The sequence below is a fragment of the Alligator mississippiensis genome, chromosome 14 (assembly GCF_030867095.1).
Source record: "Alligator mississippiensis isolate rAllMis1 chromosome 14, rAllMis1, whole genome shotgun sequence".
In the NCBI taxonomy this organism is placed as follows: Eukaryota; Metazoa; Chordata; order Crocodylia; family Alligatoridae; genus Alligator; species Alligator mississippiensis.
Window position 1 is genome coordinate 520,722 of NC_081837.1, and position 24,364 is coordinate 545,085.

At 59.3% G+C, this 24,364-nt stretch overlaps 2 protein-coding genes across 2 annotated transcripts; both read left to right on the plus strand.

Annotated features, from left to right (window-relative positions):
- The first annotated feature begins 311 nt into the window (after nt 1-311).
- Nucleotides 312-12,851, plus strand: WDR81 (WD repeat domain 81). Its single transcript, XM_059717514.1, has 10 exons — nt 312-4,002; nt 4,346-4,453; nt 4,660-4,850; nt 7,078-7,268; nt 7,535-7,700; nt 7,798-7,963; nt 8,307-9,005; nt 9,446-9,591; nt 9,738-9,917; nt 10,998-12,851. The coding sequence occupies exons 1-10, from the start codon at nt 402-404 to the stop codon at nt 11,322-11,324; spliced, it is 5,775 nt and encodes a 1,924-aa protein (XP_059573497.1). The 5' UTR covers nt 312-401; the 3' UTR covers nt 11,325-12,851.
- A 2,008-nt stretch (nt 12,852-14,859) lies between these two features.
- Nucleotides 14,860-23,074, plus strand: SERPINF2 (serpin family F member 2). The gene is made up of 8 exons (XM_019481188.2): nt 14,860-14,942; nt 15,749-15,811; nt 17,912-18,377; nt 18,676-18,819; nt 19,041-19,244; nt 20,117-20,259; nt 20,671-20,875; nt 21,923-23,074. The coding sequence occupies exons 1-8, from the start codon at nt 14,880-14,882 to the stop codon at nt 22,246-22,248; spliced, it is 1,614 nt and encodes a 537-aa protein (XP_019336733.1). The 5' UTR covers nt 14,860-14,879; the 3' UTR covers nt 22,249-23,074.
- The last annotated feature ends 1,290 nt before the right edge of the window (nt 23,075-24,364 follow it).

Consider the following 24,364-nt stretch of genomic DNA (forward strand, 5'->3'; position numbering starts at 1 on the left):
GGGGGCAGCGCGCACGACTCCGGCTCCTCCCGGCCCTCTCCAGGCGCCGGCAGCTGGGGGGACACGGGGGGCACGCCCGCGCTTGGGGCCGCCCCGGGACCCGCACGGACGTGGCGCGGGGCCGGCATCGGGATCGCTGCGCCGGGGCCGGGGCCGGGGCCGGGGCCGCTTCCCCTCCCTGGCCGGCGGCGGCAGCACGTGGAGCGGCGGGGCCGGCGCGGGCTCATGTGACCGCCGTCAGCTGATCCGCCATGGCCGGGCCCGGGGCCGCCCCCGCCCGCCGCCGCCGGGGCTAAGGGCTCGGGCGGGCGGGCGGGCGGCGGAGCAGGGTGCTCGGCGCCGCTTCCTGCCTGCGGCCGGCGGCTCCCCCTGCCCGCGCGCGGCAGGCCGAGCGAGGCGGCATGGTGCGGGATGCGGCCGGCATGGAGGACTTCCTCCGGAGCGTGGAGAGAGACCTGGGCATCGACCGCCGGCAGCTGGGCGCCGCGGGCCAGGGCTCCCATGTCATCGCCCTGGTCCCCGCCAAGTGGCTGGCCAGCCTGAGGGAGCGGCGCGTGCTGCCGGGCCTGTGCCCCCGGCCCGAGGGGCTGAGCGAGGTGGAGGCGCGGGCCCTGCTGCAGCACTCCGTGCAGAAGCTGCCGGCCGGCTGGACCAGGGTGGAGATCCACGGGCTGCGGAAGGAGAGGCTGGCCTACCCCCTGGCCCTGCCGCCGGGCGCCCCGGACGAGCGGCCCGAGACGCTGCACGGCTTCATGCGGCACGTCGCCGCCCAGAACTACAGGAACCTGTGGCACCGGGCTCACCTCCGCCACGTGCCGCCGTACTGCCACGTGCACGCGCCGCCCGCCGCGCCGGCCCTGGACGCGCTCCGCGCCGCGCTGCAGAGGCTCTACGGCTGCCCCCTCCTGCAGGCGGGCAGGGGCGCCCAGGGCTCGTCTCCTGCCAAGGAGGGCGGTGCCGCCGCCAAGGAGCCGCCCGCCTGCCCCAACGTCCTGCGCGCAGAGGCCCTCCTGGAGTCCACGGACACGCTGTACGTCGTCCACCCCTACGTGCAGTTCTGCTTGCACGACATCGTGACCTTCAGCCCCGCCAAGCTCGCCAACAGCCATGCCAAGGTCCTCTTCCTCCTCTTCCACGTGCTGCAGGCCATGAAGGCCTGTCACCAGGCGGGGCTGGCCTGCGGCCCCTTCTCCCTGCGCGATGTGGCCGTGGATGAGAAGCTGTGCGGCCGCCTGAGGGTCTGCCTTGGTGGGTACGAGGTGCCGCTGGAGACGGAGACGCTCTCGAGAGCTGGTGAAGAGCAGGGGGCTGAGAAGGGCAGGGCCGTGCCGCATCCGGGGCGGGCGGCCAGGTGCGTGGCCTGCCAGCGGGAGCTCAGGGACCTGGTGCTGGACTGGGTGCACGGGCGCGTTAGCAATTTCCACTACCTTATGCAGCTGAACCGCCTGGCTGGGCGCCGGCTGGGGGACCCCAACTACCACCCCGTCCTGCCCTGGGTGGTGGACTTCACCAGCCGCAACGGCAAGTTCAGGGACCTCAGGAAGTCCAAGTTCCGCCTCAACAAGGGCGACAAGCAGCTGGACTTCACCTACGAGATGACCAAACAGGCATTCGTGGCGGGCGGGCTGAGCGGGGAGCAGCTCCACGTGCCCCACCACATCTCTGACGTGCTCTCGGACATCACCTACTATGTGTACACTGCCCGCAGGACCCCCAAAGCCGTGCTGTGCTGCCACGTGCGGTCCCAGTGGGAGCCCAACGAGTACCCGGCCAGCATGGAGCGCATGCAGAGCTGGACCCCTGACGAGTGCATCCCCGAGTTCTTCACAGACCCCACCATCTTCAAGTCCATCCATCCCGACATGCCTGACCTGGACGTGCCGGCCTGGTGCGGCTCCTGCGAGGAGTTTGTGGACGTGCACCGCGCGCTGCTGGAGAGTCGGGAGGTCTCCCAGGACCTCCACCACTGGATCGACCTCACGTTCGGCTACAAGCTGCAGGGGAAGGATGCCGTCAAGGAGAAGAACGTCTGCCTGCACCTGGTGGACAACCACACGCACCTGACCACCTACGGGGTGGTGCAGCTCTTCGACCAGCCGCACCCCCGGCGCATGGTGGGACCTGTCTATACGCCTGCCATCGCACCGGTCATTGCTCGGCCTCTCATCCCGAACGTCGGAGAGGCGCTGGCCCCAGAGGATGCCCAGGCAGCCGAGGGGCCTGATGGGCTGGTCATGGAGGCCGCCCCCAGTGAGGCCAGCTGGTCTGGAGACAAGGCTGTCAGCACTGAGGATGACTTGGAGCAGGGCACCGAGGCTCTGGATTCCATTCCTACTGCGGGCAGAGCAGCTGACCAGTCCTGCCCCGGCACCCCTTCAGCTCACCCCCCCAGCCTCCCCGCCGCGGCTGCAGAGGCCAAAGCTCCCAGCACCCGGCCGACTCGAAGGAGCAAGCCCGGCGGCACGGACCAGACTGACAGGGACGAGATGAAGATTGTGCTTCCGGAAGGGTTCAATCCTCTGCAGGCCCTGGAAGAGCTGGAGAAGCTGGACAACTTCTTGGTCAGAGGCCTGAACAGCGAGATGGAGCTGATGGAGCAGCCGGAGGTGGAGCTGCCCTTGGGCCTCTCGGACCTGTTCCAGAGAGACATGCAGGCACTGGGGGTCCTGGTTGCTGAGCTGGTGTTTGCCCCAAGGATTCGCACCTTGAAGCCAGATGCGTCGCTGCTGGAGCGGTTCCTGATGGTCCGCAACCTCTGCCAGTACTATCCGAAGGAAGTCCCAGCGCCGCTCCAGCACATGCTGGGTGTCTTGCTGCAGCTGAGCGTCCCTGTGGGGAGGCTGCTGAAGAGCCCGGTGGCCAGGAGCAGGGTCCAGCTGTTTGAATACAAACCTGTGTCCCAAGGCCTCCCGCCGCCCTGCCCCTTGCAGCTTCTTAGCCCCTTCAGCTCAATCATTCCCTTCCCGCCCTACTTCCCTGCTCTGCACAAGTTCATTTTCACCTACCAGTCCAAGAAGGTGGAGGATGAGGGCCAGGGCCGTGAGCTTGTCTTCCAGCTGTGGCAGCAGCTGGAGGAGATTCTCTGTGAAATCACTCCCGAGGGCCTGGAGATCTTGCTGCCCTTCATCCTGTCCCTGATGTCTGAGGAGAACGCGGCAGTCTACACCGCGTGGTATCTCTTCGAGCCCATTGCCAAAGCCTTGGGCCCAAAGAATACAAATAAGTATCTGCTCAAGCCCTTGATCGGTGCGTACGAGAACCCCTGCTACCTCCACGGCCGGTTCTACCTGTACACAGACTGCTTCGTGGCCCAGCTAATCGTGCGCTTGGGGCTGCAGTCCTTCCTCTCCAACTTGCTGCCCCACATCCTGCAGATTCTTGTGGGCATTGAGAGCTCCCAGGAGGAAAGCAAGGCCCTGCTGGGAGCCGCAGAGGATGAAGAGAGTGGAGGGGGCAGCCCGGTGTCTTGTGCTTTTGGGGAGGAGATCAAAATGGACGTAGAGCATGGCTCTGTGACACTCGACCTCCTGGATTACACGTCCGGTGTCAGCTTCCACGACCAGGCCTACCTGCCCGAGGGCGAGGACTTCCAGAGTGGCCTCTATGTGGGCGAGTCGCTGCAGCCCCAGGAGCAGGAGCTGCTCAGCCTCGGGCGGCTGAGCGACAAGAGCAGCGCCAGCGAGGTGTCGCTGGGAGAGGACCGGCCTGCTGACGGGGACTCCCAGAAGGATAAGAGCAGCCTGAAGTCCATGGACAGCAGCCAGGACCTGAAGCAGAGCGAAGACTCGGAGGACGAGGAGGAGGACGAGGAGCAGCAGCAGGAGGAAGAAGAGCAGGATGATGCCACGGTGGTTGCTGAGCTGAGCCTGCCCGAAGACACTGGCAGCTCTGTGGAAGCTGCCCTAGCTGATGACCACAGTGAGCCAGGGGAAGAGCCGGAGCCGGAGCCAGAGCAGGAGCTGCAGGATCATTTGGAAGACAAAGAGCAGACGATCCTCCTGGGTAAGGGCCCCTTGGCGAGGGGGTGAGAGGGGAAACCGGTTCCATCCCAGGGCTGCGGGATCCAGCCCCAGGGGCACCTGGAGTCTGGGGAAGGTGACTGCGGTGTGTCTGGCCCTGGACAGACTAGTTGTTCAGAAATGGTGGTACATGGTGCCCATGTGGTACGCTGGGCTGGGCAGTGGGTGGAAGGAGCTGGGCTGTAGCTCTGCAGTTAGTGGGTGGGGAGCTCTGGAGGGGTTCTCCATCAGACTATCTGCCCTGGGGCCCTGGCTGCCTCGCGTTTGAGTGATAGCTAATCTCTCTGTCCCACGCTGTGCACTTGCCATTGCGCGTTTGCTTGCAGACACGGCCTGTAAGATGGTGCGGTGGCTCTCGGCCAAGCTGGGCCCTACGGTGACATCGCGGTACGTTGCCCGGAACCTGCTCCGCCTGCTCACGTCCTGCTATATGGGTACGGCCCACCCCTCCTCCTGGGCAGCGGCTGGAGGGCCTTGTCTCCGGGTTGCCTGCTGTGGGTGCTGCCCTGCACCAGAAGGGTGTGGGTGCCTGCCTGGCATGCGTGACTGGGCAGGACAGGCCACGGGCTGGAGCATCGGGGGCGAGATTCTGAGCAAGGCAGTGGCTTGACTCACCGGCCCTTTCTCTTTCCCCCGGCAGGTCCGTCCAGACAGCAGTTTGCACTGAACACTGATGAAAACGGTCCCCTGAACGGAGGGAACATCTACCAGAAGCGGCCAGTGCTGGGGGACCAGGTGTCCAAGCCGGTCCTGGCCTGCCTCATGTGTGTGGCACACCTGTATGGAGAGCCCGTCCTCACCTACCAGTACCTGCCCTACATCAGTTACCTGGTCAGTGGGGCTTGCTTCACCTCCTGCCTTCCGGGGGGAGAGGAGGAGCACTAGTGCTGCAAGCGTGTGGGAGGCCAGTCTGCTGCACAGTCGCGTGTCTTGTGCCTCCCTCTGCTCTTGAGGGCACGCGCCTCGGCTGCATTTGACCCTGGGCCCGGGTGGCTGAGCAGTGCCCATTGTGCTGCTGTGTGGCTGGGAGTCGGCAGAGAGAGCACTTTCCGGAGACCAGAGCAAACACTCCCACTTCCAGGAGCCAACGTTTGCTTTCTTTTGGTCCTAGGGACCACTCTGCTGAGGAACCTCTAGTTATCCCAGGGCTGATGCTTCGGAGCTCTGTAGTGTGTAGCAGGGAACAGGCCAAGGAGGGGCTGGAGGAGTCTGCCTTTCATCTGCAGACCAAACAGTGGCAAGACTTCCAGGCTGTGTTGTTTGCAAGCTATGCAAGTGGAGCACATGGCCGAACCAGCCGGAAGGGAAGATCTGCTTCCCCTCCCAGAATTGCAGTCTGACATGTTTGGCGGGGGAAGGGGACAAGAATCCTTTTCCATATTTCCCCGCTACTGGTTAGCGATGTTTGTTGCCTGGGTGCCATTTGTGGCTACATGAAGAGTGTTGGTAAAGATTTTGCTAGCCTTGTTTTCATATCCTTCAGAAAGTTTGAGGGAGCAAAGACAGTCGTTCTTGATGAACTACAGTGATGCTGATGCCATTTGCGGGGGAAAGGAGTAACAAAGCGTGATTTCAGCCATGTCTTTGTGGACAGCTTTCAACCGCTGAAGTGGCTGGTGGCTTGCACAGGGGCATCTTAGAGCACATGCTTTCTCCTGTCCCTGCCCTGTGACTATTCTGCACTGGAGGGATTTTCAGCTTCTGCGTCCAGCTGAGGATCGGTGACTCCAGCTTCTAGCCATGAAAGCTGACGACTGTTCAGCTTTACCTTAGAGGGAGGCTTTTTTATAACTCCAAATAGTGCATCGGGGGGTGGGGGGGAGAGAACAGTTGGCCCCATTGTTGCAGAGCAGGTTTTGGCAACTTGGCGTCAAAGTGATGAAACTTGGAAGCTGCAGATGGAGTAAACGCTCTGGCCACCCATGCAAGTGCTTGGCCTCAGGAGGGCTGGGGTTTTTGTTTGTTTTGGTTTGGGGTTTTTTGAGGGATAACAAAGATGTGTGCAGTACCTTGAATGGACCTGGAAGAGGAGAAGGGTGCACAGAAATATCTTGCCTGAGTAGAAGCAGTAGCTGAGAAGTGTTCAGCTTTCAGTACGAACTCCAGGGTTTTGGCAGAAGTTTGTCTTGGCTGGGAGTGTAAATGAATAGGGTTGCTCTAGAAAGGGAATGTCCTGCCTCTACAACAAGCAAGGATAACGCTTGTCAGCACTGCTGCAGCCAGTGTGGAGGATGCCCGGGCTGCAGTTACTGTCCTCTTGCCCTGGGCTCTCTAGGCATGTGCTTACTTGCATTCCCAGCCTCTGAGCTCTGCCAAAGCCTTGGGCCCAAAGAATACAAATAAGTATCTGCTCAAGCCCTTGATCGGTGCGTACGAGAAGCCCTGCCACTTCCACAGCCGGTTCTACCTGTACACAGACTGCTTCGTGGCCCAGCTAATTGTGCGCTTGGGGCTGCAGTCCTTCCTCTCCAACCTGCTGCCCCACATCCTGCAGATTCTTGTGGGCATTGAGAGCTCCCGGGAGGAAAGCAGGGCCCTGCTGGGAGCCGCAGAGGATGAAGAGAGTGGAGGGGGCAGCCCGGTGTCTTGTGCTTTTGGGGAGGAGATCAAAAAGGACGTAGAGCATGGCTCTGTGACACTCGACCTCCTGGATTACACGTTGGGTGTCCTCTTGCTCTGAGCCCTCTAGGCGCGTGGTTACTTGCATTCCCAGCCCCACTTCCGCAGTTCTGGCCACGGGCTGTCCTTCCAGCTCCTCAGCAGCTGCAGAGGTCCCTTGGAACAGGCCACGAGCTGGGGCTGGATCCTGATATGGCTTGTGTACATGGCTGTCTGGAGTCAGTTCCTGGGATATTCCAGCTGCCAAGGACTCCAGGTCCTCTCTTGGGCTCTGCAAGGGGAGAGGCAGAAGGCGTGAACCTGGCTGTCCCAGGCACAGGTTTTGTGGGTGCAGGGGCAGCTCCTGGGGGCACCTCCTGTGCAAGGAGGCTGATGATCCTGGCAATGAAGGGGAAAGGGAGAGCACTCTGGGGCCCTCAGCTCCTGTCTGCTGTTGCAGGTTGCCCCCAGCAGCGGGTCCGGCGCTAGCCGACTGAACAGCCGGAAGGAGGCTGGGCTCCTGGCAGCCATGACCCTGACCCAGAAGATCATTGTGTGCCTTTCGGACACCACCCTGATGGACATCCTCCCTAAGATCAGCCAGGAGGTGCTGCTGCCCGTGCTGGGCTTCCTTACCTCCCCTGCCATTGGGTAAGTGCAGGAAGCCTCTGCTCCCAGGGCTGGGCCTGGCTGCAATAGAGACATGGGTGATCTACGAGACGGGCACTTGCTGGCGGATCTCCAAAGAGAGGGGTGTGGGGTACCCCACCCCAATCCCCACGCTCCCTGGGGTCTGTGCCTGCTGTGTACAGGGCGCCTCCTCCACTGCCCTTTGATGCTGCCTCCTGCAGGGTCAGAAGCACTGAGTGGGCGAGAGGCATGACCCGGGGCAGGGTGGTGACTGGTGTCCTCCACAGGTTCCCCAGCGGGGCTCAGGCCCGCGTTGTCCTGTGCGTCAAGACCATCAGCCTCATTGCCCTGATCTGCCTACGGATTGGGCAGGAGATGGTGCAGCAGCACCTCAGTGACACGGTAGGAACCTTCTTTGGGGCCTTCTCGCTGCTTCAGGAGCTTCCAGATCAGGTGAGTGACCTCCTCGGTCTGTGTGGGGGGAGGCATGGCAGGCAGTGAGCGGGAGTGCCCAATCTCCCTCAATATCCTCTGGCTTTCTCTCGTCCAGGGCCTGATGCTGGAGTCACCGAGCCGCGGTGAGAACCCCAGCCTGGAGACATCCCCCTCCGATGGGAGGCTGCTGCCACTGGACCCGGCTGTGCTGGCAGAGCTGCAGACGGTCTTCAACCCCGAGATGGCCTACACCACATACATCCCCTTCTCCTGCCTGCTTGGTATGGCGCCACTGCTCTGTGTAGCAAAGACTTCATGCCGGGGCTCCTTGCCTGGCACGCTGCATGCCTGCCTGCTCGGGCCTGTGCACCCCAGCTGCCAGGCAAGGCTGGCTGATGGGAGCAACCCTTTGGGTGCCCTGTGGGTCTCTCCATATGTGCAGGGGAAGGGAAGCCATCCCTGCCTCTTGTGCTGTGCTGTGCTCCTGGCCGTGGCTGGTTTGTCTGGCCAGGAGAGCCCTGGATCCTGTGCGGGCCTGGTGCTGGCCCCAGGTCTGCTCCTGTGGGAGAGGGTGTGAGGTTGGGGAAGAGATTTCTTAGCTTGGGGTCCTGACCTGTTTTCCAGGGGATGTCATCCAGACGATTGTTCCCAACCACGTGCTGATCGAGCGGCTGGCTGGCCTCTACCTGGAAAGCATGAACCCGAAGAGCCTGCACCTGGCCAGCCAGGAGCCAACAGTGAACACAGTCTGTGCAGATGCAGATACCCGAGGCCTTGACCCCTTCTCTGGCCACCCAGAGGACAGTTGCTCAGGCACCTTTGGGAGCGTGCTGGTGGGGAACCGCATCCAGGTCCCCGTGGAGCCACAGCACGATGGTGCTGGCTCACTGGGCTTTTGCACCCGGGTGGGCGGCTTCGCTCCCAGCTTGGCCAGCGAGGAGAACACCCTGAAGCAGGACCTGCCACGCGGCGCCCACATGCTGTGTGGGAACTGGCTGGCCTACTGGCAGTACGAGATCGGAGTAAGTCAGCACGACTCCCGCTTCCACTTCCACCAGATCAAGCTGCAGAGCTTCTCGGGCCATCTGGGGGCCATCAAGTGCGTGGCCCCGTTGGGCACTGAGGACTTCTTCCTGAGTGGCAGCAAGGACAAGACAGTCCGCCTGTGGCCCCTCTACAACTGTGGGGATGGCACTAGTGAGGTTGAGCCGCGGCTCACATATACGCAGCACAAAAAGTCGGTCTTCTATGTGGGCCAGCTGGAGGCCGCGCAGCAGGTGGTGAGCTGTGATGGCACCGTCCACGTCTGGGACCAGTTCACGGGTAAGGGGTGGGGTGGAGTGGGAGGGAGGAGAAGGCTGGGGCATGCTGGTCGGCAGCCTAGAGGGGAGCAAGCCTGGGGGCTTCCTCGGGAAGTCTTACTCCATCTCTGGAGGAGGAGGTGGTTGTTGCCTCTTACCAGGCATCCTGGGGAAGTAGCAGGCTACACAGCCACTACTGAAGGCAGGAAACTAGACCGAGAGGGTCCCACACCATGGGTTCAAGCCTGTTCCCCTGCAGCCTGTGCTGGGAATGGGTGGGGCGGCTCCCTTCCTCTCTCCCCCCCAAGGTGAGCCCCAGGGAAGGCCTGGAGTTGCGCTCAGATGCCATGGGGCACCCGCGGGCTCCGTGCTGCATTACCAGCTTGGGCAGGTTGTGAAGTCTGCCCTGCTGCGGAGGGCAGCAGCTCCCACCACACTCATGGCCTCTTGTCTTTCCCAAAGGCAAGCTCGTCCGGACCTTCGATGCACTGGACAGCAAGGTCCCCATCACAGCCATGACTGCTATGCCGCCCCCGCACAGCAGCATCTCCGTGGCCAGCGCAGACTCTGTGCTGCGCTTCGTCGACCACAGGAAGCCAGGGATACAGGTAGCGGGCGCTCTCCCACGTACGCGGGGGCTGCTGTTGTTGCTGCCTCAGGCCATATGTGCTGGGGTTGCCTGGGATGGGCTGCTGAGCCTAGACGCCCTGTCCCTACCGGGTGATGATCTGTGCTCGTGGCTCTGTCTCCGCAGCATGAGTTCCGCCTGGCCAGCGGGGCGAGCGCCGGGCTCATCCGCTGCCTGGCCGTCAGCCCCAGTGGCCGCAGCGTTGTGGCTGGCTTCTCCTCCGGGTTCATCGTGTTGCTGGACACCAGGACGGGGCTCATCCTGCGGGGGTGGCCTGCCCACGAGGGAGACATCCTGCAGATAAAGGTGAGAGGCTGGGGCTGGGCAAGGGCCGGGCTGCCCGTGTCCCAGGGTTTGTGGGATGTGTAGGGCAGCGGTATGGGCCACCATAGTGGCTCAGGCTGGATCTTGTGGCCTTGCTGGTGCTGGAGCAGTGGGGAGGGGGTAGGTACACTTGGCAGTCTCCTCTCCTCTCCTCTCCTCTCCTCTCCTCTCCACCCCTTGCGGTTCCTATCCCTGGGTGGATGGTTCTCAGGGGGCTGCTCCTACCTCCTTCCCCAGCTGGACCCGTAGGGCTGGGGTTGCCAGGGGCTCTTGCCTCTGCTCCAGCTGGGCCATGTGCTGCCTGGAAGCCATGTGTGACCTAGGGAAGGCAGGGGGGCTGCCCGCTCCTCCCCAGCCCAGGGCCTCCTTCTAATGAGTAACTCTTGTCCATATTTACCCACCCTGGGGCGGCAGGCTGGGGGTGGTGTCCTTGGCCTAGTGTGGGTTAAGCAAAGTTTGGCTGCGTGGGCTGTTTACCCTCTCGCTGGCTCTGCTAGAGGGAGTGCAGAAGCCGCAGCTCTGCTGTCCTGGGTGCTGGGTGTCTCACAGCCAGGATGAGGCCCCCCACCCCGGCACCCTGGGTGGGAGGGGTAATTCGGGCACGTGGTGTCTCCCAAGGGGCAGCTCGGTGCTTGCCCCGCTGTCAGGGCTGGGGTGCTTTGAGGAAGGGATAAGTCAGGATGTCTTTAGGATCCAGGAGTGGGGGGGAGAGGGGAGGCAGAGCCCTGGTGCCCCCAGGCCTCAAATGAGCAGGCTGCGCCGCACCATGGGAGGATGCCAACTGCTGGAGTGGCCCGTGACCCTGGTGTGCTCAGCCTGGGAACATCTGAGGACAGGTGGCTCGGTGCTGGCGAGGCTGGTACCATCCTAAGTGCCTGTGCTGGGAGAAGAGGGGACGGTACAAAGGGCCCATGGCAGGTGCAGCTGGCAGGCTGCCCGAGGGAGCCACCGCTGGGCTTGTTGGCAGGGTCGGCTTCTGCTGCCCGGCGCCAGTTCTCCCCGGCTAGGGCTGCAATTTGTGCAGAAGCCTTGCTCACTGCCCCTTCTCGTCCTCTCCCGCAGGCTGCGGAGGGCAACATGCTCATCAGCTCCTCCTCCGACCACTCCCTGATCGTCTGGAAGGAGCTGGAGCAGAAGCCCCTGCACCAGTACAAGTCGGCCTCCGACCCCGTGCACGCGTTCGACCTCTACGGCAGCGAGGTGGTGACCGGCACCGTGGCCAACAAGATTGGCGTTTACTCCATGTTGGAGCCCTTGGCCCTGCCAGTCAGCACCACCAAGCTGAGCTCCGAGAACTTCCGCGGCACCCTCACCAGCCTGGCCGTGCTGCCCACCAAATGCCACCTGCTCCTGGGCTCCGACAACGGCGTGATACGTCTCCTGGCATAGCGACCGCCCTGGGCTGCCTGCCCGGCGCCCTGGCAGGAGCCTGCGCCCAGTCCTGCTAGCTCCAGCAGTAGAAGTGAAGGGGCAGTGTCTGCTCCTGGGGGCTGGGCGAGAAGCCGTGCTTACGAGATGCAGGGAAAGGCTCTTGTTCATGAGTGCTCGGCAGATTGCTCCCAACCCCTGCCTGCATCCAGAAAAGCCATAATGGAGAAACCTCCGCTACTGCTGGGAGAACTGCTGGGCACTAGGTCACTGCCCCTGTAGAGGCCTGGAGCCTTCCACACCGCATGTGCCTGACTCCCTGGGGGACTGAGCTGCTCTCTAAACCAAGTGGACCTGGGCTCTCTCTCTCCTCCCTCCAGGAGGGGGGTGAGAGGCAGCCCTTGGTAAGAGAAGTGCACACTCCAGCTCAGGGTCCCTGGACACCTGCCCAGGGATGGTGTGAGCTGGGCCTGGGAACCACCACCACCTCCCTCTGGGGTGTGCAGGGCAGCAAAATGCAAGCCCAGTGCCTGGAAGGCTGAGGGCTCAGAGGCACAGCTGGGTGCTCGATTTGCTTTATACTCTGCTGCAGTTCTGTTCACTTCCCCCTACCCTGGGACCCTTCCTGACACCCACTGAGGCTTCACACTGACTAGGAAGAGGAGGGTATTGGAGCCAGCTGTTCACCCGAGTCTCAAACCCCACACGCTGCCCGGCTCTGTCTGGAAATGCACCTGCGGAGGGGGCTGGCCTGGGAAGTGGGGCAGTCCCCTCTGTCAAGGGAAGCCAGAAGGGAGACCTGCGTGTAGGGATTCAGGCCCGGGGTCTAGGCATTGCCTCCTGGGGTAGCAGGTGTCCACACCTTGCTGCTGCTGGCTCCTTTCACGCACTGTTGGGATCTGGGTGCCCGATGGGTGTTTGCTGTGAAACACAGTGGTGCAGGCAGCTTCTGCTGAGGGAGGGTGGAGTGTAATCACTGGCCTGGGAGTCCAAGTACCCCTGCTTGTCAGGTCTCCCTCCCTGTCCTGACAGGGCTAGGGCCAGGGTGGTCTGGCCCCAGCCTGCCCTGTGCCTCTGCTACCCTCCCCAGAGCTCTGTCTCCTGCCCCCATTTCTCTGGGACAGGGGCTGGAGCAGGCCCTCCAGGCAGCAGTGCCTATGAAGGTAAATGCCCAAGGAAGGGGTAGAAAACCCCCTCGGGCCACGGGCAAGGGTAGCTGCCTGCCTAGCCCCCACAGCTTGGTTCAGCTGCAGCCCTTTGAGCTGGGCAAGCCCTTGCTGAGGGGCTGGATGTGGGGCTGAAAGGCCTGTGTCCCTGGTAGGGGGTAACTAGCAGCAGCTGGGTACCTGCAGCTGCTGTGGGGGCATGTGGGTGCTGCCTGCTGTTGGGAAGCCCCAAACCCTCGCTGTCCTGTGCTTGCAGGGAAGGGGAGGTAGCGCTGGGTCCCTTGCTGTCCTTCCACTCTGGAGGGAGCTCTCAGTCCCTTGTTGTCTATTAACCATTTGCAATAGATGTACATATTTATTCTAATAAACCCTTTGAAAGAGAGACAGAGGAGCTTTTCTGTGGGCTGGGGCAAGAGGCCTGCTGCAGGCCGAGCACAGCAGGGTGGGGTGTGAGCTGTGCAGCATGCCAGGGTGGGTGTCTTTGGAGCCCATACTTTCAGGCCCCCTGCAGAAAGAGTGTGCCTAACGAAGAGATGGGGGCTCCCGGCCCTGGGCTGGGGTTTGCACCTATGCCTGGGTGTGCATGGGCTAGTCCTGCTTTCCTTCCCCTGCAGGCAGCTGCTTCACCCTGTGCTGACTGAGGGTTAAGTGCTTCCCGTACAGAAAACCCAGCCTCCTCTGAGCCACTTAGGCTGAGCACTGTAACCACAGACTGAAGCCTCTACTTCCTGCTTGGATGTGCTGCAACAGCCACCTGGGTCCTTGCCATGAGACAGGGGCCAGAGTCCTATCTGTCCTGCAGCAGGAGTAGGAGCAAGCTGGACACCCGTAGGAGAAAGCTGGACTTCCCTGCAGAGTCCTAGGCGGGGGGAGAGACTGTGAAGCCACTAAATGCTGGCCTGGGCCTCTGCTGCTGAGCTGAGCTGAGCTGCCAGCCCTTGCAGAGGGCAGGTTTCACTTAGAAGCAAGAGACTCCAGTGGTCCCTTCTGCTCCAGGAACTTTCTGGGGTAGCACAGGCTGGAAAATGTGGGGTCCCCCTGTGTTTGGGGTGCTGCAGCCTGGAGCCCCCCACTGCAAAAACCACGCATTTACTCCCAACCCTAAAACAAATGTTTAGCCGGATGCAGTAGGTCAATATTTGCTGAAAGGAAAAAAATCCTCAAATAAGGGGGTGGTACTGATGGCCATACCTATCACCAGGCGGGGCAGATGTGGGCTGGTCCAGGGGCTGCATTCGCCCCTGCAGAGCTCCTGGCTGGGCTAGAGCGAGGGCTGGCAGCGAGGCGGGCGTCGAGGAACCCGAGGTACGGAGTACCTGGGCTGGGGGGATTGAGCAGCAACCTGGGGGGCTTCTCCAGTGATGAGGACCCCTGCGTATTTGGGAGACTGGCTCAGGGAGGGGAAGTTTGGCCAGGGGCTGGAGGGATACAAGGGGTTGCATGGGCAGGGGAACCTGTCAGATGTGGGGGGCTGAAGTAGTGTCTAGCTCTTCCCCCTCCACCTGTCAGCCCCCCGCGCACAGCTGCAGCCCAGCGTTGCTGCCTGGGCCAGGGAGGGCCCAGAAAGCGGAAGCCAACCCGCAGGAACTTGGCTGTGTTGCGGGGGGCGATGTGGGTGCCGTACCCGGTATGGGGAGTCATTGCAAGCACAGAGGAGGAAAACTGCCCCAGGGCCAGGATGAGTAACTGGGGCCAAGCTCGGGTAGAGGCAAGGGGGTAAAGGGGTGGGCCGTGCCAGCGGCACTGGCGGGCCCCCAGGGGACAGGAACAGAGCGTGGGAGGGGAGAGGCTGTGCTTTCCAGTAAGGGGACAGCGTGCAGCGAGTGCGGGGAAGGGGAGGGCCCTGCCCTGCCTTGCGTGTCAGCAAAGCCCCGGGGAGGCAGGTCGGTGCTGCCGTGCCAAAGGAGGCTGCAGAGGGGAGATGGCCCGGGCAGGGGCAGGGGCAGGGCTGCCTGGGTTCCCTTTTCTCCCACCATGGGAGAGCCCTGTTCCCCACCCCAGTGCAGTGTACATGGGGTTGAAGGAGGCTCCTCACCTCTCCCTTTGCTCTGGGGGGCAGATTTCATTTGGGAGCATTTGGAGGCTGTAGTTTCCCGTCCAGCCGGGCTGGGGTGAGAGGGGCTGGCAACAGGGGCCACGGGGAGACAGTCCAGCAGTGCCCCCCGGGCTCCAGTGCTGCCTCAGGGCCTGCTCCCCTTGCCTGCTGCTGCCACCCAGGGTGGCCTTCCTAGCAGCTTGTCTGTAGCCCCCGCTTCTCCCCCTGGCTCCTGAGTTCGATCCCCACCCCCGGGCTAATCGCTTCCTGCTGTTTGCAGAAGGGAACGGGGCAGGCTCTGCTCGCAGTTGACGGGCGGTAGGGGGGCCTGGGAGTGCCTTCGCATACCTCTGCTGCCTCTGGCATCCTGGAAGGATGGCGGTGCTGCTCTGGGGTCTGCTGCTGCTCTGCCTGTCTGCTCTGCACCACCGCCCATGGGTAAGTTGCTGCCCTTCTCCTGTCCTGCCGGGCACCTCCTCCGCCTGTGCTGGGCAGTGCAAGGGACGGGGCGCGCAGTCTCCAGTGGGCTCGGGACAGGGTCCACTCTCCACGCGCAGCCAGCAGTGAAAGGCTCTAAGAAGAAACCCCAGAAAGGACAGTGATGGAGCCACACTTCTGTCTGGCCCATTTGGACGGGTGCTGGCTCATGTGCTGAGCGGGAGGGTGTCTAGTCCTCCTTCCCTCTCCTCCGTTCTGTGAAGCCGCAGGCGTTCCTGGTACCCGGTGATGTCTCGTGGCCACGACCACCAGGGGCTAGTGGGGCACTGTGTAAATAAAGTTCCTTTTACCCATTTTAAATCTGCCACCCAGTTGTGTATTGGGACTGCAGGTGTATGGGAGCGCCTGAGTCGCATTTGGACCTGGCCACGGTTTTGTACCCCTTCAACCTAAACGGGCTCAGTCTTGCAGTCTCCTTCCATGGGGCTCTCTGCAGGCCTGAACATTTTCATCACCCATCTGCAGACCCTTCTGCTGCTGCTGTTTGCTGGAAAGACCCATCCATGCTCCAGCAAGCTACGGGGGGCCATGGGGGCGAAGGGGCGGTGGAGAAAAGAGGAAAGAGCAGCCTCTGACCCAGCCTGGGAGAAGGGGCTGCACTAGATGACCTTGTGAGGTCTCTTCCAGACCAACTTCCCTATGATCCTAAGGGATGTGGCAGGAAGTGGGCCAGAGGGTGCGTCTTTCGCCCAAATCCAGGCCCCTTCCCTTTCCCTTCAGCTTTGCCTCTGGGTTTTCTCTTTCAGTGCCCTTTGGCATATGCCCTGGAGATGGATTTTACCCCTTCACTTCACCAGGACAGCTCTCAGGTAAGACAGGACTGGCTCCCAAATGAGTGAACTGAGGTTACTGCAGGGTATTTCCAAATCTCCCCCAGCTCATCTTAGTGTAGGGTGGGCCCTGCCAGTGGCACCTGCACACGCCTGTGGGAAACAGCAGGTCCAGCTACATACAGCCCTCTCTGCCCGCTGTCCCAGAGCTGCTCAGGCTGAGATGCTCCAAGGTGTCTCTGGGAGCCAGGTGTCCAAATCCCACTGACTAATGGGATTTGGACATCTCGCTTCTCGTGCTGTTTGAAAAAAACAGCCTAAAGCAAGTGGGCAGGAGGTGGCATCTGATGGAAGCTGGTGTGTGAAGGGACTGGCTGGTGAACTAAGTCCCCAGTCACAGCCCAGCAGGAGAGGTGGGGAGAATTACCCGCTGTAGGCAAGGGCAGGAAAGGCCTGTATCCAAGGCCACCCCCTTGCTCCGACCCTGCTCCTGATCCTGCAGCTGCTGGGTGCCAGGCTGAGCTCTTGCAGGGCATTCAGGGAGAACGCTGCTGTTCTGCAAGGAGAATCCTAGCGTGTGCAGAGGGACCACTCCCACAGGAAAGGCTAAGCATACGCGTTCAGTGCTGGACAGATGGAGGCCTCAGTCATTTAGGTGAGCAGTTGCAAGCACCACTGCTTGGCGACTGGCTTGCATGGGCATGGTAGTTGCACAGAACCCAGGTTCCCCTTTGTCCATGACGCTCGGGGCAGAGGAGCAATGCTGAGAGTACATGAGGATTCAAGAAGCCGTCTTGGCCGAGAGACTGATCTCTGCAAGGAGGTCCCAGGACTTCCTCTTTCACCTCCTGCTGTTCTGAAGGGAAAATCTGTCGTGCACAGCTAGCAAGGGCAGACTCACTCCACAAAGTGAGCAGGGCTGCGGAAGCAGAGAGCCGAAAGAATACAGACAGTCAGAGACGCAGCCGCAGACTGCCGTGGCTGCGGACCAGGCTGCTGGCGCGGCACGGAAAGGAGAGTCAAGGAGGACCTCTAACAGGAGCTGTGACAGCAGTTGGAACAAATCCACCCAAGTTTAAGATCTGAACTGGGTGCTGAGCTGAATGGAGAACTAGCTGAGAGGGGCTGGGGAAGCGATGATGTGACTGCATCTGTGAGCGGGGGGGAGCAGTATTCTGCACACGCCAGAACCAGGATGGGGGGATAGGAGAGAAAGGGGTCGAAGCAGAATAGGCAAGGTGATGGGGGATAGACGCTGGGGGGAATATTTCTGCAGAGAGGGGGTGAGCCTGTGACACCAGCAGGGATGGCTGCCATCCTAAGAGGCGTGGAAGGAGGAGACTAGGACTGCAAGGCAGTGGAGGCACAGGGGAGGCTTATGTGAAGAAAGGGGACTGGGCCCAGAAGACTTGTCCTGCCCAGGAGAAGCTTGTTTGCCGGAGACATTTAACTGAAGGAAGCTGAGACGCAGCCACGGGTTCACTTGGCTGTGAGACACCCTGAGCGTGGGCAGGGAGGAGCTAGTGTATGTGCTGGATGTCTCTGCTTCTCCTAGACTTTCTTTGGAATAAGCTATGTCCTGTTTTTCCAAGCCTGAACCAAGGCATCTGAAATAGCTGCTTTATCCCTGCAGGGCATAGTGGTAGACCCTGCACCACGCACACTGCCCAGAGAAGGGCCCCTCCGCGTGACCCAGGACCTGACAGTTAGCAGGGCAGAGGCAGGGCGGGCCAGGGCCAGGCCGTGTGTATCAGGTAGACAGTGCAGGTGCTACCCAAGGCGATGTCTACATGCCGTAGTCGGTAGGTGCAGGGACTGAGAAGGGGCTGGATGCAGGTTCCTAATTCCACGTCACCTCAGAGGCAGCATTGGTTTCACCAGACGGTCCCTCTGCTCTTCCCTGTAGCCCGTATCACAGCTGACCTCTCAGGTGGCTGCTCCAGCTCCTGCCCTCTCTTACATTTAGCAACAGAGGCAGGAGCCTGAGCCTGCTAACCACATGCCACGGCTTCCCCACCACCACATGCTGGGACCATTTGCCTCCCAGCCAGGTCAAGCTGCTTGCTAGGTCCATGAAAGCATCAGAGTCCCCAGCTCCATTCTGCTTCCCCTCAATGCAATTCCCCTGTTCCTTCCCAGGGGCACGAAGCGACTGGAACCTCAGGGCAGGACCTGCAGCCCACTGTCACCAGCGTTACTTTGCCTGCAGCTGTGTCAACCCTGTCGAACGCTGTAGTGTCAGACTCCACCAGTGACACCTGGGAGGACATTCATGGACCCACATTACCACCCACCCCCACTACTACTACCACTACCACCACAGTGTGTAGAGACAAATTCATGAGCCCAGAGGGCGAGCCTGTGACTGGGACAGTGGGAAGTCATGAACAAGTGCTGGAAGGACAAGAAGTGGATTCCTCTGAAGAGGAGGAAAATCATGAAGAAAGCAACTGCAACATATCTCAGGAAAGAATGAGGAAGCTAGCAGATGGCTTGATGAAATTCACCGCTGATCTCCTGCAAGAGGTCGAGTGGGAGAACAGCCAACCCAACATGGTCCTCTCTCCCCTCAGCATCACCCTGGCGCTGTCCCACCTGGCACTAGGTAATGCCTTCATTTTAAACAGCTGAGCTCTCATGCTCCACGGTGCTCCTTCTCAAAGAAGCACTGGTAGTCAGCATCCAAAAATGCAGATGTTCAGCACAGCATCCTCTGCCCAAAAGCTTGATCCTGTGGCTTGCTTTAACCAGGACACATGGGCTGCCCTCACTTGAAGCTGGTCTCGGTGTCCCATGCTGAGTGCCACCAATGCTTCTTGGGAGGATGCAAGCCATCCAGTCACAAAGGGGCATCCATCCCTTCCAGGCAGCACTGTGAACTGGAACCTGACCTTGCTTTTCAGGAGCAGAAAACCAGACGGAGAAGCATCTGCTGGAGGCGATGCACCTGAAGTCAGTGCCCTGCCTCCACCACACACTAAGCAGCATCCGCAGCGTGCTCACAGAGTCCATGCTCAGCGTGGCTTCCCAGTTGTATCTGCAGAAAGGTGAGAGCAGGGAAAAGCACCTTTATGCTGGGGGGTCTGTGACACTTGCACATACACGCAGGCATGCCGATGGCAAAGGGAGACGTGTCTGCTTCCTGAAGCAGTCCTCGGGGACGCCCTTCCTGTCTGCTGAGGGAGCCAGGCTGCATCTGCTCTGGCTGATTCTGCTGAGTGCGTTTCATCAGGGCCTGGTGACCTCATGTCCAGTTCTTCTCCCACAGGACTTGAGGTTAAAGAGAAATTTCTGGAGAACTCGGAGAGATTCTACGGAGCGAAGCCTGTGACCCTGTCTGGAAACAAGGAGGATGATCTCATAGCCATAAACAAATGGGTAAAGGAGGTGACAAAGGGGCATATCTCCTCCTTCCTGTCTCAGCTCCCCGATAGCATGGTGATGCTCTTGCTCAACGCTGTCTACTTCCGAGGTGTGTGCTAGCATGCTCCCCAGGCCTCTCCCTCCCAGAGAAGAGCTATGGCTCCACTGGCTGTCTCCAGATGCAGCAGTTTTGTGGGTCCAAGTGGCTCTTCTTTCATTTCTTTCCCACTTGGCTAGATGCCTCTTCCTCCCCCTGCATGTTTGCAGCTCCCCTTGCTCAGTCAGATCACTACAGTGAAGACTCCTGTCTTCCCCCCCTCGCTCAGAATTAGATGAATGCGAACACCAGAGGCGGGGTGTGCATATGTCAGCAGGTGCCAACCAGGATTCTTGCAGGTGACTTCTGCTGAGGCCTGGCCAGGTGCACCCAGATCCTCCCTAAATCCCTGCAGGCTGGATGTACCTTGCTGCTAGGGGCATTCCTCAGCTCGCACAGAAACCCACTGCCACTCCTGCGGACACGGTGCTTGCGTCACTGCCACTGGCCTCTCTCCTCCACCCGTGTTGCTAGTTGCTACTTCAGGTTTCTGCCTCTTCCTTGATAGCTAACTTGAGCTTGCCCATCACGCAAGGGGAGTCCCTCATACGAGCATGCAGCTTGGACCTCAGGCTCTTTATTTTCAGAGAAGGCCACAGACATTCACTGCTTCATCTCACAGTGTGCAGCTTTCTCCCCAGGCGGAGGCAGGGCAGGGCTGATCGGGCCCGGTCTCACCCCTCTACTCCACGCTGTCTCTCCTGAAGATAAGGACACCCTGCTGTCATGGTTCTCTCTGCCCTGGCAGGGTTTATATTGTCCCTGCACAGCAATGCCCACAGACCTGCGCGCTGACGGCAGGGTGAAAGGAGCATAGGCAGGCACCTCTCTTGGTTTTCCATTCTAGCCTGGCTTTGCTGATTTCTACACGTGTTTCTGGACAGGATTTTGGAGGAACAAGTTTGATGCCAGCCTGACAGGTCCAGATATGTTCCACCTTAATGATGAGTTCATGGTCCCTGTGGAGATGATGAAAGCCCCGAAATACTCCCTGAGTTGGTTTACACTGGACTCTCTGGAAATGCAGGTGAGCATCTGTCAGGGGTGCAGCGAAGTGCTGTACCAATGCCCCACTGTCACTGCCTTTCTTCTGCTGCATCCACTCGCTCTGAGAAGACAGCACCTGCTTGCAGGTGTAGGACACCTTCTTTGAGCCTGTCCTCAGAAAGGATGTAAAATCTATCCTCTCCAAGCTACCGGGAAAATACCCCATGGGCACATACTAGATGGGACCTAATGAGGCTTGTGCATCTGCAGGTCTGGGAGGACCAGGGAGACTGAATCCCCTCAAGGGAACTGGGAGCAGGAGGATCCCTGTGGAGCAGGGCCACTGCAAGTGTAAGAACATAAGAACCTATTGAGGATAAGATGGAGGTGCTCAGGGCCTTTGCTTGCTTGTTTCCTGTTCCACCAATTCTTTGGCTTGGCTTGTTTCCAGGTGGCCAGGTTTCCCTTTAAGGGCAACATGAGTTTTGTAGCCATTGTCCCAAACCAGTTTGGGTGGAATGTCTCGGAGGTGCTGCAGAACGTCAGCCATGACAAGCTTCGTGGCCGCTTTCCCAAAGAGAAGCCCACCCTGGTGAAGATGCCCAAAATGCACGTAGATTACAAGCTGGAGCTCAACGAAGTCCTCAGCAGACTAGGTAAGGTCAAGCCCACTTACCATCTGTGCACCAAAACTCAAAACCACCATCCCTATGTCAACCCCCACCACCAAACTTGCTCCAGGCAGCCTCGAGGACTTTCATTTCTGCATTCCTCTGCCCGTTAGCAACTGCCTTTACCTTATTCCCCAACAAGGTGCAGCTGCAGTTGGTGCAAAAATGTAGCTCTCCTTTTTTTGCACCAACTGTGCAAGTCCTGACATCTGTTAGTCTCCTGATCTCCCCACTCTTTATTTCCCATCACACTTTCAGCCTCATCAAAGACCAACACTTTCCCTTGCTTACTTTGTACCTTTTTTAACCCAGTGGTTGGGATGTATGAACTGCCGAGACGACGTAGATCACAAGGGCCAAGACAGTGTGAAAGCAGGGCAGAGTGTGCTCTTTGTTGAAGGGATCTGGGTGTGGAATGAACTTCCAGATGAGATTAAAAACAGAAGCTGAATATCTTTATGAAATACTGGGAAACCTTCCTGTTTGGAAAAACACTTCCAGCATAGCCAGAACGAGATTTGCGGTATGCGTCCTCATTCTACCCAACGACCAATTTAAAAACAAGCAACACCTACCAACAAACAAACAAATACTCCAAGCAGAGCTTTTTCCCCTCAGAAAAGAGGTGTCAGCAACTGCATGAAGTCCATCTGGAGCTTTTAGAATTGCTACTGATTTCATTGGAAAAATGCTCAGGTACTAAGGTGTAGGCAAGAGCATTAAATCCTCCAGAGGATGGCTAGATAGTCTGCATGAAAACTGTTTGTTTGCCTCTCCCACCAGGGATGGACTGGTGAATCTGGCTAGAGATTTCTGTTTGCTTTCTCTGCCTGCCTGTTCTCTTCTCTGGAATCTGCTATGATTCACCAGCCAGAGCCTGGTGTTGTGTAACTCCGCAGTAACAGTTTGGTCAGGCTGCCGCTTCCTCTTCCACTCCAGGGATAAAGGGAATGCCGGAGCTAATGGCATGCCACGGCACGGCGCCGGACAGCAGACGGGTGCCTGTTTGACTCCGGTTTGGTTTCATTTCAGGCCTCAAGGAGTTATTTTCAGCCCCTGATCTACGCAAGATCACCGATGAGCCTCTCCTGGTGTCAAGCATCCAGCACCAGTCTACCTTGGAGCTGGCAGAGGAAGGGGTGGAGGCATCAGCTGCCACCAGCATTATGCTGTCACGGTCACTGTCCACTTTTAGCCTTGACCGACCCTTTCTCTTCATCATCTTTGAGGAGACAATGGGCATCCCCCTCTTTGTGGGCAAAATCCAGAACCCCAACCCCAGCGCTGCCCAGCAGAGGAAAGAGCCGGAAGACGTGTCTGATGTGAAATCTGGCCTCAAAGACTCCCCCCCCAAATAAGGGACTCCTGGGACTGCTGCCTCTTGGACCCTCTGTACTAGCCAAGGGAGGCCTCTCCTGCTGGGGCTTCCTCTAAGGGCCTTCTCTGCTCCGGTCCTCGGAGGCAGCCCCTCCCTGGTTTCTTATAGACCCCTCTAGCAGTCCCCTGTGCCAGCCCTGAGAAGCTCAGTCTGCTTAGATTCACTTTCCAGAGGCCTCAGCGCTGAAGGGAGGCTTCCTCCTGCCTGGACTCTCGTCAGACACTGAGCCTTTGCCTCAGAGGACCACTCATTTCGCATCCCTGCGAGGAGGCCTCTCTGGGCCACCCCTACAGGGCTGACCCAGGGGGCTTGCCTCTCCTTGCCTTACTTCTGCCCGAGTGCCCGCTGCTGCGCAGGCCTGCCCCTCGGCACTGCTCTCGAGCAGCAGCCCTGCTACCCGCGAGGTCTAGTATCATTCTGACAACCTGGACAACAGAGAGGTCAAGGCTGCCTCTCCCCGAGCCCCCCACATCCTCCTCTCGGGGCAGTCAGTAACATCTGCACTTGCGAGACAAACAGCAGCTACGTCAGATGGGTTAGCAGCAGTCTTCTCCCTGGGAGTGAGTCACAGCCACGTCCCCGCCTGAAGTTTCTTTAAGCAACCCTGCCCTGGCCCTGTCGGATGGGGCCTTGGTGTGGGAAGGCAAGCAGGCAGGTGACTTTCCTTCTGTCCTCGCCACCAGCCTTCTGTCTGGAAAACGCTTCTGTGTCTGGGGACTTGGGCCACACTGGATTTTTGAGGCATCTTTTGTAAAGTGTTTTTTAGTAATTTTATGTTAGCAGACTAATAAACATGTGAAGCAGAAGTTGTCTGGCTGAGGTGTCACCCTGAGAGACCCAGCAGGTAGAGGAAAGGGGAAGGGGAGGACAGCAAACAAGCAGAGGACTGAAAACTGAAGGAAGAAGAGGGCTGGCTGGGCTTGACTAAGGGGGTAAGGTTATGAAGAGCGTATGAGAACCGGCTGGACCCTTTCCCTTACCCAGGACACAACATCAGAGCAACAGGCCATGGAATAAGGTTAACGGCCAGTAAGTACAGATGCGTCCTGCTCACGTGTGGGACACAGCTGCAGCACGTAGAGAGTCTAGTGCTGTAGGTGGCCAGAGGGAGGGAGAGGCACCCTGATGCCAGTCAGCATGAACCGAACACTGCAGAAGTCTGCAGCACACAGCTGACCAGGCGCGGTAGGGTGGCATTTAGTACTGGCTAGTGGCGGGTTACTGAATATAACGGGTAAGGGGTATAATCGGGTGTGGTACAGCCTATGTGCGATTTATCCACCATACAGGGTGCTTCTGGGCATGCAGAATGATGCAACATGCCCACACCGCTTTTCAGGAGGAGGGTCTCTCTCCTCGTACTGAATCACGCTGCCTTGTGCCAGTCTGAGCACAGCCTACCCAGAACTTCACTTCTGTCTAAAGTTGGGGCGGCTCATTGGATCCCTACTCTGAAAAAGCTCACCATGTTGTTTGATGAACGCTGCAGCCTCAGATTCATGTTTTGTAGAAACAGCAATTGCTCCCAGAGCAGCTAAATCCGGATTACTTTAGCCTTGCTGCTCTGAGGGCTTCTTCAAACCCACTTACTCTTGTTCATGGTAGAGCCTGTGTCACATCTCATCCAGCTTTTAGGAAGAACTCCTGCCATTATCTTTTTGCACAATGGTAGCTACAAAGCCGCAGTGTCACTTTCTCAACGCTTCCCTGTTCACATAGTAACTATTCCTGAAGAGTCATGCCTCAGACATAGTGCAAGAGGGGAATCTGCCTGAGGGAACCTTCCTCACTGAATGTCCTGCAGGTTTGATCGTGTACAGGATGAAGCAGATGGATTCACTGACTATGAACTCTGGGGACATAGGAGAGTACATAAAAAAGCAGCTAGCCCAACCCTGCAATTACCAACAGACGCATGCATGTTTTATGCAGACTCCAAGTCTAAGAGGGGAAAACATCTAAGAATAATTCCTAGTCCTGTGACCCATGTGCTGGCCTTTACTCTTCAATAAGAGGGTGTAATTACCGGACTATGTAAGTAACAAGTAAAACCACAGGAATCCAAACCTCTTACTAGGGTCTAGCACCAGCCCACA

Excerpts from the sequence above, each read along its gene's own strand:
- WDR81 (XM_059717514.1), top strand. The coding sequence starts at position 402 with ATGGTGCGGGATGCGGCCGGCATGGAGGACTTCCTCCGGAGCGTGGAG. Across the intron at positions 4,003-4,345 it reads AGAGCAGACGATCCTCCTGG|ACACGGCCTGTAAGATGGTG; the intron begins GTAAGGGCCCCT and ends GTTTGCTTGCAG. Across the intron at positions 9,006-9,445 it reads CGTCTGGGACCAGTTCACGG|GCAAGCTCGTCCGGACCTTC; the intron begins GTAAGGGGTGGG and ends TCTTTCCCAAAG.
- SERPINF2 (XM_019481188.2), top strand. The coding sequence starts at position 14,880 with ATGGCGGTGCTGCTCTGGGGTCTGCTGCTGCTCTGCCTGTCTGCTCTG. Across the intron at positions 18,820-19,040 it reads CCAGTTGTATCTGCAGAAAG|GACTTGAGGTTAAAGAGAAA; the intron begins GTGAGAGCAGGG and ends CTTCTCCCACAG. Across the intron at positions 19,245-20,116 it reads CAACGCTGTCTACTTCCGAG|GATTTTGGAGGAACAAGTTT; the intron begins GTGTGTGCTAGC and ends GTTTCTGGACAG.